A 19,930-nucleotide genomic window follows, 5' to 3' on the forward strand; every position below is an offset into this window, starting at 1 on the left:
AAAAAGAGAAAATTGAAGTTGCCCCTTCAAAGACTTTACCGATTATTGCTCAGATTCAGTGTAGAATTGTGCATGTATCCTGCAGCAGTCTCATTACATACACGTGAGCATTTAACACAGTTTATCTATTTGTTTATCAGGAGGAGTGAAGTTGGGGCTGGGTGACTTTATATTTTATGGTGTACTTGTTGGCAAGGCTTCCTCCAATGGAGATTGGAACACCACCCTTGCCTGTTTTGTAGCCATTCTTATTGTAAGTACATCTTTATTATCAATCTGTATATCAGTTCTTGACTTGGGAGGAACCCATATGTAAAGTGCCAAAACACTTAAAACTTGTATTGTTCATTGATATAACTGTATTGCTACATTCTCAGTTGTTAGTTTTATTGTTTTTCAACATCATTTTTTGTAGATTTTAAAATGCTAAATGTTTCAAGAGTATTTGAATGTGTATTATTGTACAATATCAAAATTTAGATCGTGAGAAATGGAAAACAAGAAGGAAGTGATGTACTACAGTGTATATTTTCTATCTTGATTTATGAGAAATCTATATGTTACAGTTGTATATCAAATTTAAACACTCCTATCTTACTTGTATATATTTTTTTTATCATTGAAAGCAAACAATAGTATGGTAGCTTTTTTATTTTGGTTCATTGAACAAACTGCTGACTTGATTAAAATAATCCATTCCTTTGACTAGTGTTTTGACACTGACCAATATTTTGTCCTTTTTTTCAGGGGCTGTGTTTCACGCTTCTGCTGCTTGCTATTTTTAGAAAGGCGTTGCCAGCTTTACCCATCTCCATTACGTTTGGACTTATTTTTAATTTTACCACTAGTCTTCTGGTGCAGCCATTTGCTGACCGATTGTCTGCATCACAGGTGTACATCTAATATCAGTGGTCAGTGGCCACACAGAGGGGCAACAATAACTATGTCATAAACTCTGTTCTGTCATAAATATCATCCCTTTTATAATATTATCAATATAAATACTTTATTTTTGGTGTTATATATGTATATATATTGAACAAGGTATCATTAAGTTTAAATACTCTTGAGAGATGCTTGTACTGTTTTCATCTATTGAATTACATGAATTGCTCTCAAAGCAAAACACTCTTATTTTAAGATTTAGCTATAGGTTTAAGTGCAAGCAGTACTTACATGTACAAACGTTGAAGTACGAAATTTAAATTATATGATGAGAAATAAATATTGAGTTCGTGATGATCAATATCAGTTTGCCACATTGAATTTTTAGAGTATTGGTATTATTTTTTTTTATTTGAACAGATCAATTGTGCATTCAAATTAATGTCTTTGTTTTTGATTTCGTCAGTAAATCGACAAATTCCATTAGTGTTCATTGATATTGGTTGTGATTTTCGAAGTACATTAGCTGAAAAAAATAATCAGCAAATTAATTAGGAAATGAGGAGTGTTGAAACATGCCCTGTGATAAGTAGATTAAGGAGAGCATCCCATTAAACCTTGTCTCACGGAAGTGCACAATTTATCACCCGGAAGGGGATTATAACGGGCACCTGTCCACAGCGCGGCAAAGATCAACAGGTTTTCTTAACAAGGTTTTTTTTTCCAGCAGGTGAAATCGAACGGTACACTTTGATTTTAAAGTTCAAATTCATTATTGATGTAAATTACCAAAAGTTCTGTCTCCATTGCCAAAACTTGTTATCGAGTTTAAATTGCCGAATATACACCGGTATACATGTACGAATACACTACATTGGAAAAATGTTTGGCAATATTCTTTTTCGTTTAAAGGCCGCACTTTTAGACTGAACCGTAACAATGCATATATACTAAAAGGATTAAACGGGGCACAGATTTGGTTGAATAGAACTTATTAGTGGATTACTAGCTGAAATTGGTCATTGGAAATGTTGTCTGACGTATAAGTCAACGAAAGTCCAAAACCCAAATCTGCTACTGGTGTCGGAAACTTATCTATTTGAGAAGGCGAAATTTGCAAAGAAAAACGCAGACTTTGAATATTCAGGGACTTGGCAGTGTTTCATTAGTATAGCATTCCCTGAGATTAATGAACGTGCATATATATTAAAGGGCGTCATTCTATCGTATATATCTACGCGTAAAAATCCGCTTTTCTATTGATACCTGGAAGGCCATTGCTCTTTTGGTTTACAATTCTGTGACCTTACCAGGGGAAATGAAAGACTGATAAAGCAAAATGGGCAATCTGAAATCCAAACTTAAACGCTCTAAGAGCAAATCGAAAAAGTCAACCAATCTTCCAGAGTCTACTTCCACCAAAAAAGCTGTAGATCCGCGCCTACCTTTTTCAAATTATCGACAGATTTTTAATATTCGGAATGGCTGGAAATCCGTGTCCCGGGTGATGGAGGATACGGCAAAGGAGACTCTTATCAGGTAACGTTAATGCCACTTGATTTTAAGAGAAGGGGGAGGGGTAAAAAAAAGGGAGGGTATAAAGTTGTGTTTGGTTTTTGCACCACGTTGGATTTTTAATTTTCTAAATGGTTATTCCTACAACTTTTATGCAATACTTATACATGACAAAGAAAACCCCCTTTTTGGCACGATGGTTTCATAGGTTCTGGGAAAAATAGCATTGGCGTCGGAAGCAAATTGAAAGTGGGGGGGGGGGCTAAGTGTAAGAAAATTTTTTTTGTACCTCCAAAAAAACCTGACAAGCAAAAAAAAAAAAAAAGAAAAGGATTTCAATGTCTATACTGGGAACGCCTATGAATAGTGTCGGAATATTAACGGGCCATGCTTATTATTAAATCCAAACAAACTGTTAAAGTTCTCCATTATACCAAGCCTTTTAAACTTTGCAGATAGAATGAATTAAAATCTATTTTAGTGGTAAATTTGACAATGTTTGTTCAAAAGATATTTGATATCCAAATATACCTTTCCTATGTTTACCCATTCAGAGAAAATGCAGGTTTATTACCGATATTTCCATTAAAACACCAGGAAAGTTACTTAAAATAATAAATCGTGACAACTTTCAGTTTTATTGCTCTGCTAAGGACAAATTCAGAGCAATTGAACACTTCCTTATATTTTCCCTGTTAAAACAATATTTCAGCGAACTTTTAAAACGTTGACAAATCTTTTTCTCTCAGTCCCCCCTTTTTGCATCGTCGCAAAACCACGGCAAAAATTTACGATCCTCTCCCATTCTGGGAGATAGCTCGAAACGATGTCTATCACCAGAATCTATCACCAGAGGGTATACAGGAACGATAACTCTGGGTAGAGATTGGAGACGATGCACTTTTTGCAAAAAAGGAAATTCCTATCTTCTTACAATATGTTCGATCTGTTACTTGAAAACAACCATGCTAGTTTTAGAAAATCAATTGAAAACTATATAACAAAAACATGCCAACAGTACTTGTAGTGCTGCAAATGAAATGCCATCTCTTTCTTAGTTCCTACCGGTAACGACGTCGAGAGGAGAGAGAGGGGAGGGGGGTCTTCACTTATGACCGCCAGTATATGTCCACAGGCCAGTTGAAGCAGTTGGTAAAGGAGAGCGTTTGGGTCTGTCCCAATTTATCACAAGTTAATACTGAAACCAAACTATATAGGTACATAGGTGATAGTGCGTAGTGGTCCCCCTTCTAACAACCCTTATGATATGGGATAGCTAGCCGTAGAACCCCACGTATATGGTTTTATAATACTAGTATTTGTCATTTGACCATTATGGTCAAAGACAAAATTTATAATAAAAACCATAACGCTACAGTTCTGCAGCTAGATCTGGGAGTGGTCTTAAGTTAACAGGTGGTAAGTTAATTTTGAAACGTTTCACAAGATATTTCACCTGTTTGCAATTGCAGGAAATGCGAATAGATACATGTACCAGTATCTTAGATACGTCTTTAGACATTAGACCCCCTTGAACAAGATATAATGGGAACATCGACGATTTTTTTTCTTTTTCAGACTTTTAGAAAAACACCCCCAATACAAAGAAAAATACCCAATGATAGCAGGACTAAACACTGAAGAAGAAATGAGGGAGAGTTTAGAGTTCGAGACCTACGCTATGCAGATTTTTGGAATGTTTGATGAAGTCATACAAAATTTAGAAAACGTAGACGCAGCGCTTGATGAAATCGAACACACCGGAAAACAACTCACTCCACAGCTAGTAACGGTAAATAAGTCCATAATACAACGTCACACCCAATACTATTGTTTAATTATCTATAGCTGCAAAACTGTAGCTCTCCGGAAAAAAAAAATTACTGACAGACCGCAAAAATGTATCCCTCTCCATATTTTCTCCCCTGAAAGTATCATATTAAAATATTGGAGATGGCTACATTATTCACCTAGGAGAGACCCTGATATAAACTTATTTGTTAATTGATTAAATAATTCCCATCTCTCTGTCTGACCGAGATCCAACAGTTTTAGAATGTTTGCTTCCTTGTGAGCTTCCAGCACTTGCATGAATATTTCCATATTGGACTAAATATAAATTGGGAAATTCCAAATTGGTAAAAATACATGTATAGTTTTTGAAATTTATTTCGCTTACACCGGACTTCCATTCAGGTGGTCACATAGAACACAGGCACTTGTTTCGTATGTGGGGTACCCCGTACTTATATAAGTAGGGGTAACCTCGTATACGAAACATGTGTATGTGACATAGAATGTGGTACGAGAGGCGGGAGGAGGGTGCAGGGTGGATACTAGTAAATGTAGTATATAATGTTCATTAAATGTCTTGTCCCCACTTGTTGATAGACTTTATATCCTAACACTCCTCCCCCTAATACAATACTTTTCTCTTTTTTGGAGGGGGGGGGGGTAGTCAAGGATTTGTCTTAGGTATGTTGTCATTTTTAAAAGTATAATAACCCTGTCCAGTTTTTCAAAATCGATTTATATACGCGTCTTGATTTTGTTTTTCTACATTGAATCTAAAACAGATTTAAGAATTTTTAAATTAAAATGATGGCATAGCCTGCTGAATGAGTTTGCATCATTCATTTTCGGTGAATCATATATACAATATGTAATAAAAATAAGTATATACTGGGTCAACATTAAAGGAATATTTGGTTAGCTGGAATTGTTTAATAACAAATGTAACTTCTTTATAATTGACTGACACATTAATTACCTAAGTTAAAATCTGCAGGTAAAGCTATACAGTCATTTCAAGCCGTAAGTTCTTGTCAACACGATCGAAAGGTAACATGGGTATTTACGGGGAAGAAAAGGGCTGCGTTTGTTGAAAATACATGTATGTCACAAATGACCCAATGAATGTAAGATAAGGTAATGGCTACTCCATTTAAATACCGGTATTTTGTTACTCTTAAGAGATATGTTCGTTCTTAAAATTCAATGCATGTTCCAACAATAAATAAACATTTCCTTTACCTTAGTTCACGTATTTATATTTATACATGTCAATACACTATAATAATGCGTTTTTCAGTGGAGTTTAACGTGTCCTTTTTCAAAGTCATACATGTTCCATTGATATAAGATTTGCTTCCTAAATAGTTGATGGTGTGCTTGATTTCTAACTTTTTAATGGTGATTTCTCTGTTTGATGGTGAACTTGATTTGTTGATTCCTCTGTTTGATGGTGAACTTGATTCCTCTCTTTCAGGACCTGGAGGAATGTTTTATGAACTCCTTACATCTTGTTTTAGACGAACGATATACAGAGACATTGCAAGAGAATTACCGCCTACTGTACGAATTCATCAAGTCTAATATACCACAGGCAACCTAGATATTGTAATGCTGCCTTGATAGCTTATAGTGAAGCTGCATGTAAACCTGTACTTCTGTACATGTATTTGCAGTGCGCATTCTCATAGAAGGCGCATTTTCAGTTGTATATTTATTGTGAACTTTTCTTTTTTTACAAACATAATTCTCACTCAAGACTGAATGTAATCATAGATCGAAGTTTGTTTAATTATGTGAGTATTTTATACCATTAAGTTATAGCAATGAAGTCGTGTTTCTTCTCTCTCAATTTGACTATTTTTATATGTATTCGGACGTTTTCTGCAAAAAATTAGATATGGTTGCAGTTCATCAGAAATAAAGTAAAATAAAACAACAATATATTTCTAGGTTTTCAAAAAAAAGAAATGTTCTTCGAGTCATCTTCCTTTTTGGTCATATCAAAACCAAACATGTAAACTTGAGCTGAAAAAAATTACATCAGTGTTACAAAGTAGCCCGCCCGGAAAATGAATACAGTTGTTTTTCCTTCCGGGAGTGCTCATATATCAAAAGTTTTGACTTGATTGTAAAATTTTGATATGAGGTATTCAAATGAAAAGTTGTGAGTAAAAATGGGCAATTTAACTTTTTGAGCTATGGTATAACTTTCATGCAGAATTTTCGAACCGTAAGACGGTCTTTTCCCGCTTACATGGGAAGTAATTAAAAAGTTTTCATTAATTAACAGAATGTAAATTATAGTGTATTTTTGTCTTAATGTAACAACAGCATCAATTTATGATATGCAACTATATAACTTCTTGTAAACATCTAGTAATCGTACCGTTCTCCCCTTAAGAATAACTTCATCCAAAAATACAGTACAGAGCAAATCTTTACCAAGTAGAAATGTGGCTGTTTTAAAAATCGGCAAGTCTGACGACGAGACCAGAATTTTATTGCAAAAAAGGCGCGGATCCAAAGGGGCGGTATTAAGCAGTCCGCACCTCGAGTTATCAGTATATTTATGTAAATACAAAATAGAATTTGGAAACCAGTAAACTTTGAAGTCTTACAATGACCCACCTATCCATCCCACCTTCTGTTTACTTTTTATCAAAATATTATATATTTCACTGTAAAAGCAATACCCCAAAAATAAAAGATCGCTTTTGCACAAACATGGTGACAAAGCTTTGCGTAGAAGAAAAAAAATAAACAGCAGAGCGAATTCTAGTAGTTACTATTATATAGAATATCTGACTGCATTAAAATTCATACTTATATATATTACAAAGAAATGAAAACTGGAGAACATAATCTATACACCTTAAGAAATCTAAATATAAGAAAAATAAGACATGAATATGACAAAGCAATGTGGATTTCTTAATGCAGTTAGTTTTAAGGATGTGATATGTTCTTGAGGCCGGGTGGTTTTCTCTAAAACTGAATCTATGGATAAATCCACAGTTATCTGTTATCATTTAATATAACTCTTTAAATATTTTCTTTTTTAATTTCTTGAGGACTGGCTGCTGAGAATTATCCTCCGAATTCAGTGACAGCGAGAATATCGACCGAACACGGACAAACAAGAATTCTAGAAAACAGTCTACTGCAAAAGAAACTTCGATATGTTATGAGATTGCACATGGTTGATTCTGTTTGTCTTTATTTTTGTCTTTTAATTTGATAGGTTGTCTATTGGTGGCCGCCATTACACATTGTTCGAAAACGTTTTCCAGTCCAGCTTTATTCATTGCCGAACATTCTACGTAGGTTTTTGCGCCATTAGCATTGGCGAATTTGATGCCATCCTGTAATGAAATTGGTCGTTTATTTTTCTCCTTCAGCTGATTTATAACGTCTGAATTGTTTCTCATGTCTGTTTTTGTTCCTACTAAAATATAAGAAGCCTTGGGAGACAATATCCGTATTTCTGTAAGCCAGTTCCGTTTGACATTTTCCAGTGTTTCCGGTTCTATTACACTGAAACACACGAGAAACACATCTGTTCCACTAGTGAATAACTCTCTCAATTTCCGGTACTCATCCTGTGAAAAACAACAATGCGTATCAAAGTTTGTAAACTCCTTTCTAAGAACAATTAAATAAAAAAAGATTTGTTAAATACACAAAATATACATAAAAGTAAAACAATAATAATAATTAAAAAAAAAACACAGTGTATACACACATATATGTAAGTTTGTGTTGGTAGGGGTTTTTTTTGGGGGGGGGGGCTGCGTCAAAATATTCGAGACCGTGACCTTTATCTTCTTCACACAATTTAACTACAATTAAAAGTACTTTTTGTTCTCTCTAAAAGTATTCACTGAAGTGTTAATGTACATAATAGATAAAACTTCAACTTTCTTCTTTCTGCTCCAAGCTTCCTTATCATTTTACATGGCCACGGGACTGTGCTTTCTGGACGGGGTCAAAGAAAATTTCTTTTAATTTATATGAAAATTTTATAACTGAAAATCCTGTGAGGGTTCCGAACCCCACTTCCCTCTAGATCCGCACACAATTGTAACGTAACCCTTCATAGATTTTTTTATTGTAAGATTCATGTAATGCTTTGTGGACATACCGGTACCTCCCCAGGGCCCTCCTCGAAACCATGATTTAACAGAAGTTTCGTGTAAAATTTTCTTTGCTGGATCAGTGATTTTTTTTTTCAAGATTATTCCCTACATAAGTATATGCTTGTTTCTGGGTAAAACTGTGAACTGCTTTCATGATTGGTACACCCATATATTTAGCTCTGTGAATTTTAGTCGATGAATAATCATTGAGAAAAAAAAAACTTATTTGAGCTTTCAGATCAGGTGAGCTACCGGTATAAAGGCGCTTTTTAAAATCAACTTTCCAATGTACCCGGTATGATTCTTAAAACAGCAAATTAGCTATCTTAATTAACATCAGTTGACGATGGAGGAATTACATATCACGCGTCAATGCTGATGTAATGCGGAAGGTTTCACGCCACTTAGTTTTTCTCCTGTGTAGAGCATTTCTTACCTCGCCTATAGTGTCGGTCAATCCTAGAGTATAAGTGCTATCACAGACCTCAATGGTCACCGGAACTTCGTAGGCGTCACTCCTACCAGCTGAAACAGAAGAGTGTCAAGTCGGTAGTGATAAAAATAAGCCATTAGAGCTGCCCTTTACAAATAAAATATATAGGTCATGCAAAAAACAAAAAAAAAATTGCAAATTTTGCATGAGAAATTTTTATGACCCCATTATCGGAATTCGGCTGTATATAGATTTTTTGTCCTGGTCGCCCGTCTGTTTGTCTGCAAAAACGTTAACCTTGCATATATAACTTTTGACTGGTTAGAGCTAGGGCTTATATGATATCACATATGTATTTCTTTGTCGCAAGACCAACATATTTGATACTTTGACCTTGACCTTGGTGTTTGACCCACTTTTGCGAAAGTTTATCAAATTTCAACCTAGCTTGGTCTTGGTTTTTGACTCTTTCATGCTTTACATTTGTATTAACTGTGACAAGACCTTTCCTTGAGAATATATATTTTAAAACACTGACACCGAATTTCGGGGCTTTGACCCCCTTAACCCCACCAGAGCTTTGCTCTGGATCGGCCTACTGGAGTCCTCAAAGCCCCTTTCCGTTTTAATTTTTGTTTCTACATCAAGCTCTTCCTGGATAAACTTGCAGGTCTTGTATTAATAAGTACATGTGTATTCACAAATGAGAAGTCCCAAAGCGGTTATACATGTCGAGACTAGATTGGCTTTGAGTGGTGATAAAATGATCATCAAACGATGTTTAAAACTCCCTCTATATCTTGTAAGTTTCCTACTTCTTTCTCTCTATTTTGAATAGATAACTTCTATTTTCATTAAGGTTAGAGTATAGGAAGCCTGTATTGAGGATAGGGGAAAATCGTACAGAAACATAACGTCTCTGAAGCTGAAAAGGTTGGAATCCACTGTTACTTGTATGCTTAAATTGCACAAACAGCTGAATACGAGTATGTCGAAAATATTCAAGCATATGAAATTCTAGTTTTTGCTCAATGAACACCTTTAATGATCATTTCAACAATTTGTGAGGTAAACTTGCACCATTTTGAACTCACATTTTTAATCCATCACTATCTATAAATCAACCCCTAAAGAATGAACACATTTAGGTGTACTTTTTAACCTGTAGACTAAGCTGGCTCGAGGGCAGCGTGACATACGGTAAAACGTGACACTTCCTCCATGATGTGTCATTTCTTGTTGATCATTATCTTGCGCTTTTCTTTTGTACTACATGAACACTGATATTTTAAACTTAGCTCTTTACCTTTTATAGTACCACTTTCGTAAAGAGATGGTATCCTCCCGTCGGACGGAAATTCTTTGTTGGCAAACGTCATCAACATACAGGTTTTGCCGACGCCACTGTCGCCCACGGCGGTAACTTTGATCTTTTGGGGGGCCCTGCTAGCCTCTGTGGCTGAGGGATCTTCAGCCATGTTGTGATGTGAGCGGATTATCACTTCCTTCTACTTATCCATGTATACCTTCCTTTCACTCCGTACAATTATCATCCATCAACAAATATTTCCTTTTAAAAATGTGTATGTATCAATCACAAACTTGTTCCAGAAAAAATTCCCAGAGAACTTTGGTTTATTTCCAGTTTATTTCCAGACAATTGTTAAGATTTAAAATAAGGAGGACGTGCGATACGGTCACTAAAATGACTGCTGCGTCTTTAATACAGCGCTCAACTAAGGACTGAACACTTGAACATGACCCGAGTTTTCCATCAAATAACCCCCGCGTCTCATCCTTATCAACTTCCGGAAAAAATCACGTGACTTGTACAACTTATTTCCTTTAACAGCAAATTTACTTACTTGTCAATATCATGTTTATAAATATACAGCTATTCTATTGTTGTTTATTGCCAGAATACGCTTTTTATATACATGTAAATCATAATACATGGATATAAACTGATCACCGTTAATAATGGCTCTACGCTCCTCAATGGTTGCAACATTTAATTTGGATAAAAAAAAAATAAACGCATAGTTATAACTAGTAATGACACCAAATGTTTGTAATTTTCTGTATAGTACATTCTAAAACATGATACTGTAAACAAATACAAATACTTGCGTAATTTGAAATTTAATAAAAAGTAAACGGATATAACAGCGTCATTAAGGAAATGTAATTGACATGACTGCATAATGATGAACTCAGATGTAAGTAGTTAAGTGGTGAATATCAAGTACTTTAGAATTAAATGAGCCTGGTTTCAAATGAATTAAATTTTTTTAGTGTATCCAATAACATTTAATGAAAAGAAGGAACAAAAATTAGGTTGACCAAGATCATGATGGAAGGACTGAAAAACTGATTGCAGTGTAATTAATTAATCCTTCAAATAAACACAAATGAAAGTGTAACAGTATCTTTAATCAAATTATGTCATTTAAACACCTGACACTCAATATTTTACTGCCCAGTCATATAAGTTAACTTTTTCAGTGCATGTTTCTAATATCACAGAAAACCTCCATTTCTGGAAGCTATGAAGGAAGGATTTTCCATCATCAGATGGCAGCACTGTGCATTCAGCCCTGGGTGGCAGCACTGTCTGGTCTGTCGTCTGCCAGGCTCTTGTACAGAACAGTTTTCATTGCAGCCATTACAGTGATGGTGGACAAAACGGTGGTGGCAGTTTCTTCATAACCCTGGTCCTGTAAAATCTTCACCAAACTGTCCCACTCATCTGCACTGGTCTCAAGGTCATCTAGTACTGCTGCATGAAACAGACTGGTGTTTGGATCATCTACAAAAAATATATTGAAAATTGTTATCTAAAGTTTTAATGGTATCCTTATAGTGAACAAATGCAAACAAAGTAAAATATGATTCTTTCAATTCTTACCAACTGTATTTGTGTTTTGTAATTCTTGAATAAATGGTAAAACCAGATCAAAGCTATTATTTTCCAGCACGGTTAAAATGACCACCCCGATAGGTAAAGGTCTTGATCCTTGGTCATCCTCCGCTACAAGGGCTTGCATAAGTTGTAAAGATGGACACATCCTTAACACCTCAACATACATTTCCTTTGTAAAAGGAGACCTGCAACAAAAAGTCAAATTTTACTTTACATGATTAGCAAAAAAAAAAAATCACTTCAAACTTACTGTTATCGCAATAACATAAGATTTTGGATATGTAAACTGTTGAAAATTCATTTTTAATGTTTCACTCTAAGAGATTTACATGTTATAAGCCTGGAAGACTTAGTAGATTGCTTACTTGTGTTTGGCATACTCAATTCCTGCATGGACCCTGCCCTGCTTAAGGAGACAGATAATGGCCTGGTGATGAAGATGGAGTTTGGAGTAGACGTTCTGAGCTAGGGCCTGGCAGCCACATTTACAAGGTACCTTACAGCTACAGTGTTTACTAATCAAGTCTCCAATCTGATGACTCAACATCAGTCTAGGCACAAAAGAAAGAACTAGCTAGACTAAGATTTAGAAGTAATCTAAAATAGCTAAGTATCATGAACTACATGTATGAAGCTAGCATAAAGACATTTATGTTTTCTATATACCAGTTTTATACTAAACAGCAGACAGCAATATTTTTAAAATGGTGTACTGAAAATGTGCTTTTATCCATAGGGCCAGATTTCCATGCAATCACAATTTCACTCCAATTCCACAGAAAGAAAATTGCATGGATAATTCAGAATTTTTTCAACGCACTTTAAATTTGCTCTGACAATTTTTTGCAGATAGTTTGTGACCATGCACATAGCTAATAAATTGGACAGGGAAAAGTCTATCTTTACTTTATTTTCAAATTATTCCTTAAAAGGTAACAAGTTTTCCTTCTTGTCATTACTTTAGAATTATACATGCATGTATATAACATGTATAAAGTAAGCTTTGTATTTTAGTGGTATTGGAGCAAACAAAATCGCTTTAATTCAAAAATATCATTAATAAATCATTCCTAAATACAATACATGGCACAGTCAAGTGTATGGCTAAATCTTGACTGTGCTAACCTCTTTATTGCATTAAAAATTTGAATGTATCAATATATGTTCAAAAACTTTTTTTAAAAATTCCACATACCTATCCTGTGATATCCAATGAGACAAGAGATCTAGTCGGTTTTCATTTAAGGCACACTCCACACATTCTGTAGAGAGTCCACTTGCTGGCTTGGTCCCCACAGCTGCTACAGAGGCCATGATAGCATCACAGAAGGCCAGGAGAGGAGAGCGGTGGGTCAGTCTAACCTTCACATCTACAAACAGTTTACAGCAGTCTACAGGCCGGTGTATTCCTAATCCATTACAAGTTATATTCTGCATTGTATTTATAATCTAGCAATCATGACAAATATTTATTAAATTATAGCATTCATTTAATTTTGGGCTTTCAAACATATACAGTTGCCTGCTTTTTTTTGTAAGTTCTATAATTTTTATTTCTCAGCTCATGCAAAACATTGGAGATAAAATATAACTGTAAGCTACCTGTCACAGAGACATTAACTTCAGTATCTTGAACTTGGTGGGATTGACAGAATTGATGAGATATTTGAGTTTAAGTTATTAAAGTTTGATTTCTAACTGTGTCAAGACAAGAAACTCAGCATATCTAGACAACACTGTTATTTTCCACACATCAGTTTTCAAGATACCCAAATTGAATTGTACAGTCATGTACATTTAAACAACAAGTACTGCATTTAAAAGCATTAACTGTGAAATAAAAAAATCTGGAGGAAAGTGACAGATTAATTTTGATAATCACACATTTGAGGTTTTTTTCTCCTTTTAGGTCAAGCCATATAAATTAAAAGTGTTCATTTCACAGTTCTTGATACTGTGCAATGTGCATTACACTAAACATATCTTTAAATATCCAGAAGTTAGCCCTCATCTAAGTTTTAAAAGGTGTTCTTGGTTTTACACCTATATTTAAACAAAATTTCTAGCTCATTACAAGAAATGTCAGGCTTTTGAAAGATTCTTTTTTGTAAAAACCATACCTTAGTTGTTTCAAACAATCCTTGATAGGAAATTTAATGTGACTACTAAGTTAGCTTGTGCATTTAAAACTGGTTGACGTAAAACAAAGTTGAGAGGATTAAATAGCATGAACAAATACCCACCGTCTTTCTCATCTGAAAACAATAAAATAGGAGAAATATTGAAGCAACTCTTACTCTATTAATCCATACAGGCCTGCACCCAGAAATCAATACTGCAAGGTGCATTTTCCAATCAACTAAACTGGTCTATCTCACAGTTACTTTACACATACAGCAGTAATTCAGATCAATGTGATTTGCGATAGCTGCATGCATATGGCATTTTACTTATAACTATTGTTCTTTAAAATTTAAAAGGCTAGCTGTTATAAATCTACATGCAGATAACAATCGGGTGGATTTAAATATCATTAAGTAAAACATTTGTACCCAACCAAGCTCAAAACTAAAAGAAATTCTCACTGCACTGTTGCATTCTGGGATGGCCGATTGACTTACTGACATTCTGATTTCATAATTAAATGCCCTGTGTTATACTGAGTATCTGATTAGTTTGTTGCATTTATTGCAGCACAGCAATAGTCAACCTTTAGAAACCCCAAAAGTTTGCATGAGTATAATCTTTATAAAGAATTGTCTGTTTGCACTCTGATCCTGACTAAAATTTTTGACTCCACAAAATATTGCTGCAGCAAACTGCAATATATAAACATCTTGTAGATCATGGATTCAGAGCTGCCAACATTCTGAAATGACAAATAGTAAGGCGGGGTCTAGGGACCACCTAGGCCCCCTGCTGCTGAAGATTTTTTTGTAAATGGACATGCAATCTGAGGCATGTTTTCATCTTCTTTACTCTAAAACATTGACATGAATGTGATCGGCCTTCTAAAACCGAAACGATGATACAAGAAAGCATTGTAAGAATTATGAATGTATTATAATAGTAGAAACTATAGACTGCCAGCTATGAAAATACCGGTATTATAAACTTTGAACGAGAAAAACCGGAAATCGGAAGAATATAAAGAGAAATCGTAAGGCGTATTTAAGATGCTGATTTCGTACGCCTTACACCAAAATCGTAAGGGTTGGCAGCTCTGTGGATTGAGCATAAAATGCAATAATGCATGCTTTTAGAATTATGCAGTTTTAACTATTTTTGTTACTATTAATAAATGAAAGGCGAAGATTGATTGCTAAATTAATACAAAAGTAAATTGTTTGCAATGTATTATCTAATAGTGTTTTGGCTAAAGCCTTTAAAAAGGCTGCTTAAAGATAGTAAAATATATTCCCAGTTGTACTGTACCATACAAGGTCAATTAAATGGAAATAATTATTAAAATCTTAAGAAGATGGGTGAACAAGGTGTGTAGTCTCAGCTTCAGATATATTAAAATCATATTGACATTGTGAATTAATTAGTACCATATAAGCAGAATTTTTAGTGAGGATGCTCAGAGATTGCTAAAAACTGAATATCACTAAAAATTTATAGTGTCAAAACTTTTTTGAGTTAAAATTTCTGAGAAAAATTATTCCTTTATTAAAGAAATAATGTGATTTTTTTTTTTTTGGATTCAAACCCTAGCAATAAAAATCCTGAGTATCATATTGCTTTGAGATTATCACACTTACCACAAAGCTACATGGTGGCATTTTAATCTTGGTTGTGAAATAACAAACACTTGACTTTATGGACTTCAAGTATTTCTCAGAAAGATATTTTATCATAAAATAAAATATTAAAGGTAGAGTGGATCTTTGTTCCTTGATTTTGTTAACCAGAAAATGTATATTTTTATGCAAAAGGATTAAATTTCAAAATTTGGAGAGAAGACCCATTCATTTCGAAAATAGTGTAAAATGATCCTTTTCACCCTCTTTAGTGTATAAATGGTAGTTCATAAGCAAATAATTTCAATCTTTGTGAGAATTTTACTAACTGTAGAAATTTTCCATAAAGTTTGAATAGGAAATATAAGAGAAAATTTTGATATACTTTCCACCTTTATGTTTGTTGCTCTATAGGCATTTCACTCCCCTTTTTCATCAATCGTCTTTATACTACTATAGCAAGTGAACATTCAAAATGTTTTTATATGCAGAAGAGGTAATGTTATGAGTTATGACTCAGAATTTTTTCATGTACCAAAGATAAAAATTACAAAGGTTTGGAGCTCTAAATCTGTCTTAAATCTCGACAACTGAGATTCAAATTTTCTTGTCGAGATTCAAATTTTCGATGAACATAGGACAAAACTTAATTAAATATTTGTAAAAATGGATGAATAAAGAACTATATGCGGTATATTGCATATGTTTGCCCCCACAAAAGTCAAATTTTGAAAACTTCCTGAAATGTGCTGAATTCAATAAATTGTACGAGAAATATAAGTTAACAGAAAATATTATAGTTCCAGAGCAGTGTATTCACAATTTCTGTTTTTATGACGTCACAAACTAATCCGATTTTATATCCTTTTCCAGAAAGAGGACAAAATGGACAAAATTTCAACAATTTAAGCTTTAAAATTTATAGAGCGCATGTGTGTTCAGGAACAATATTGACATATTTCATTGATATTATCATTCTACACATTATATCAAAATATTTATCCTGAACACACATGCGCTCGGTGACTTTTATTTAAAATATCGACGAAATATGTACATTTTTCTGCAAAATTCATAAAAAACTGAAATTACGTCATATTTGTGACGTCATTACGTACATATGACGTCATTACTTATGAAATTATTCTGTGCTTTGAAGTCAGCATATACTCCCCTGTTTAAGGACTTAATTAAATATTACTCCATCAAAGTTTGATTTTGGGGGGCAAATGTTGGTTAATACCGCATATAGTTCTTTGAAAATTTTAGCTGATACTGTGTCCATGTCCCTATTGGATATACATTGCTCTTATCCATTCAAACTGACATTCTTATTAGGTTTGTAGAATTCCCTTACCTCTGAACTTGGCTAGGGTGGCGGAAGTCCTGAGGATTCCTTTCGGACTGTTAGCAGCGTGAATGGCTGCCTCCTCATACTTCCCATCCTCAAACAGTTCATTGAACTTCTCGATGTATTCCAGCATCATTTCTGCCTCCTTCTCCTTGTTGGGGTCATCATCTTCGAATGTGGTGGTAGTGGTGGCGCTCGGGGAACCGTCTCTTTTCTCTCCCTCCCCCTGATTCTGTTCCTGCCCTGCTTCTGTGTAAATTAACATTAAAAAAAATACAGGTGTGACTTTGTCTAAAAATAGTTCTGAGTTCTGATACATGTAATAATTGTAATACATGTATTAAAATATGATTATCTTAGAAAAATACTTAAGGAAAACAACCTCATCATGTTATACAGAAGGAAATAACCCATCATTTTAGGTATATGCAATGGAATGTGGAAATTGCTCAATTATGATTTTTTTTAAAAATGTGTTCATATAAATATAATTATGAGATTCTCATAACCCAAAATGTACAAATAACATAAAACAGCAGCTTTAAAATAAACTCTACCTTTCTCTTGAACTTGGAGTCCAGTAGCCTGTGCAATAGCAAATGTTACAGCATCCCCGACAGTTTGATGTGGCGGTTTGAAGCGGTTGTAAGCCTGAGCAGCCTCAAGTGCTATTTTAAGTCTGTATCTCTTGGCTCTGTAGATCAGACCCTGACGTAACAATTGATCTCTGGTATTCACTTTGGTATCTAGCTTGTTTTTAAAGTCTACTTTCTGAGATTTAGGCACATATCTAGTCCTAAAACTTATGTTTAAATCCTTCAGCTGTCGATCCAATATATCCAAATTCTTATAAAGCAGATTTAAATCAGTAGCCTCCTCCAATGATAATCCTACAATAAAGAGTGAAAATTAGTCAGTATTATAAATGCTTTTCTGGTGAGAAAAATTTAATTGTTTCCATAAATTTTGATCATTTCCAATCATTTTATTTTATTTAGCAAACAGCCTGACCTGGTATAAGTCTTCTGTCTTTTTTCAGTTCTCTCTTAGGAGGTTCTGCAACTTCCCTTTCCAATTCCTCTCTCTTTTGTCTCTTAGATTTCAGTTCCTGTAATTGTTGTTCGAGTTTCTCATTGTCCTTTTCAATTATAGCAATCCTTAAAAAAATCCATTGAAATTAGTTGATATGAATAAAAATAGGGGATTTTAATTTAAAAAGTAATACACATGTACCTTGCACATATATATGCTAATGTTAAACTCATATTTCAATCAAAAAGCTGCCTATGCTACATGTACAACTTTAGTATGACCATGCCAAGAAATCTCGTCCAGGTTTCTACAGCGATGGAGTCAGTAAAAGTGTAATTGATGCAAATCACCCATATTCCCAAAACACTGGCAAGACAATTTACGGCAGCAGACTTCTGGGGGTGGATAATAAGTTTTTACCTTTCTTAGTTAAAGAAAAAATAAACTTCTACCCCAGGAAGTAGTCCCCTATGCCCTAAAAAGTTTCTGTCAAAATATTTATTTTTTACAAAATACGTAAAATGCCAGAGGCACTGGTACCAGAATTTATATAAAAAAAAAGTTGGACTGAAGAAAATAAGAAAAAAAATCAAAAGAAAATATTCACTTTAAAATGAAAATGTTTACATAGCCAATCGGGTAACCTCTACCCATTCAGTACTCATCTCCATCTTGTTCAACCAGGAAATGATGTAACCTTCCGGAAATTTGGTACCCTTTTATCTATATTTCGACGCGGTACTTCCACAACTACCCAAGGTCAATTTGTACTAAGAAAAAATACTTTGAAATTGAATTACGTAAAAAATTGAAAGGCAGCTCATTCTATTGAAGAATTACTTTACTATAATTAATTTCCTTTTCTTTTCTTTTTTTTGGACCCCCCCCCCAAAAAAAAGGGGGGAGGGGGGCAAAGGCTTCTAAATAATTAGTATTCTACCTATAATTTAAACCCAGTAAATTTTAAGATCCTTCCCTCAAAACTGCGGACATTAATTGCCTCCAGCACATCTCCCTGGGGAAGAATCACAGATTAACGTTATTTCGGCTTTTATTGAGTTCGCTATACAGAGAGAATGCTAAGGTCTTTCTACATTTTGATAACCAATTAAGCTCATGGTCAAAGTTCAACAGATACCTCTCTTCTAGTTCATCAGCTCTCTTTTTGTAATTTCTGATGGTAGATGGTTCAGAGGCCATTGCTTTCAATTTGCCATTTAGATATTCAGTCTCTCGTTGTCCCTTTCTGATTGAATCAATAGTGTACTCATATTCCTTCTTGATGGAAGTTAGTAATGGCTTATATGCTGTTACATACTCAATGATCTGAAAGCAATTTAAAAATCAGTTCTGAAGTTCTTAACTTTAACTTGTTGTTAACCTCAAAATACAGATCTCTCTCACTTAAATCAATTAAACTATGTAAAAAAAATATAAAAGTAACATCAAAATAAGATTTCATACACACACACACACACACCAAATTATCTAATTTATGCTTATTTTTTCTAACCTTGTTGAATGCATTCCTGTATATTATGTATCTCTGCTCGGCCTCCTCACTGCTCACTTTCTTTATTTCATCTTCAATGTATTCATTTAAGTCAGACAGGAAAACACGATCACATTCATTGGTGATGATAGGAGGAACTTTAGGATAACCCCCAGGTGTTGATGCACGACTAGATACCTGACTCTGCAAACGAAACAAACAAGTGTAACCTATGCAATTCAAAATATTTGAATCAGAAATTTTTTTTATATCCAAATAAAATGAAAGCCAAAGGTATTCTACAAATGAAATCCTTCATTTTTTCTTTAACAGCATTCATTACATCATTCTTTCTGTTGCTCTTAAGAAAAAAAAATATTGTATATAAAAAAATCAAATGCTAATTAAGTCACAAAAAATAAAATAATGAAATATAAGACGCACCATTTTGGTTTTCACTATCCACTGTCCACCATATTTAAACAAGTGGTAGGCAGGATGTGACGTAATTTTTCTATCTTTAAGGACAAACTGCTTTCGGATAAAATTGATTTATAAGGAGGAAGAATCAACTTAATCGAAAAATTCTGTCAAAACAATTTATTTACAAAATTGTGATTGTTTGA

The 19,930-nt window shown here is 34.2% G+C and overlaps 4 protein-coding genes across 4 annotated transcripts in view; 2 read left to right on the forward strand and 2 right to left on the reverse strand.

Moving 5' to 3' along the window:
• Positions 1-1,368, forward strand: part of LOC134281857 (presenilin-1-like) — an 8,483-nt gene extending 7,115 nt beyond the window's left edge. Inside the window, exons 10-11 of the mRNA XM_062764299.1 lie at positions 141-253; positions 748-1,368. Coding sequence (XP_062620283.1) covers positions 141-253; positions 748-903 — 269 coding nt within the window. The 3' untranslated portion in view covers positions 904-1,368. The remainder of the gene's footprint in view (positions 1-140; positions 254-747) is intronic.
• Positions 1,369-1,551: 183 nt separating this feature from the next.
• Positions 1,552-6,133, forward strand: LOC134281847 (uncharacterized). The gene is made up of 3 exons (XM_062764288.1): positions 1,552-2,424; positions 3,979-4,192; positions 5,669-6,133. The coding sequence occupies exons 1-3, from the start codon at positions 2,225-2,227 to the stop codon at positions 5,792-5,794; spliced, it is 540 nt and encodes a 179-aa protein (XP_062620272.1). The 5' UTR covers positions 1,552-2,224; the 3' UTR covers positions 5,795-6,133.
• Positions 6,134-6,967: 834 nt separating this feature from the next.
• Positions 6,968-10,572, reverse strand: LOC134281879 (uncharacterized). The gene is made up of 3 exons (XM_062764319.1): positions 10,070-10,572; positions 8,767-8,855; positions 6,968-7,793 (listed from the first exon to the last, which is right to left on the reverse strand). Exons 1-3 carry the CDS (start codon positions 10,239-10,241, stop codon positions 7,377-7,379), a joined length of 678 nt encoding a protein of 225 aa, XP_062620303.1. The 5' UTR covers positions 10,242-10,572; the 3' UTR covers positions 6,968-7,376.
• Positions 10,573-11,175: 603 nt separating this feature from the next.
• Positions 11,176-19,846, reverse strand: LOC134281868 (clathrin heavy chain linker domain-containing protein 1-like). The gene is made up of 10 exons (XM_062764308.1): positions 19,749-19,846; positions 19,326-19,508; positions 18,951-19,138; positions 17,792-17,937; positions 17,338-17,670; positions 16,787-17,029; positions 12,882-13,056; positions 12,052-12,237; positions 11,672-11,871; positions 11,176-11,572 (listed from the first exon to the last, which is right to left on the reverse strand). The coding sequence occupies exons 1-10, from the start codon at positions 19,749-19,751 to the stop codon at positions 11,355-11,357; spliced, it is 1,875 nt and encodes a 624-aa protein (XP_062620292.1). The 5' UTR covers positions 19,752-19,846; the 3' UTR covers positions 11,176-11,354.
• Positions 19,847-19,930: the final 84 nt, after the last annotated feature.

The sequence above is a fragment of the Saccostrea cucullata genome, unplaced genomic scaffold (genome assembly GCF_032062105.1).
Source record: "Saccostrea cucullata isolate Sc308-1 unplaced genomic scaffold, CSIRO_AGI_Scuc_v1 ctg675, whole genome shotgun sequence".
NCBI lineage: Eukaryota > Metazoa > Mollusca > Bivalvia > Ostreida > Ostreidae > Saccostrea > Saccostrea cuccullata.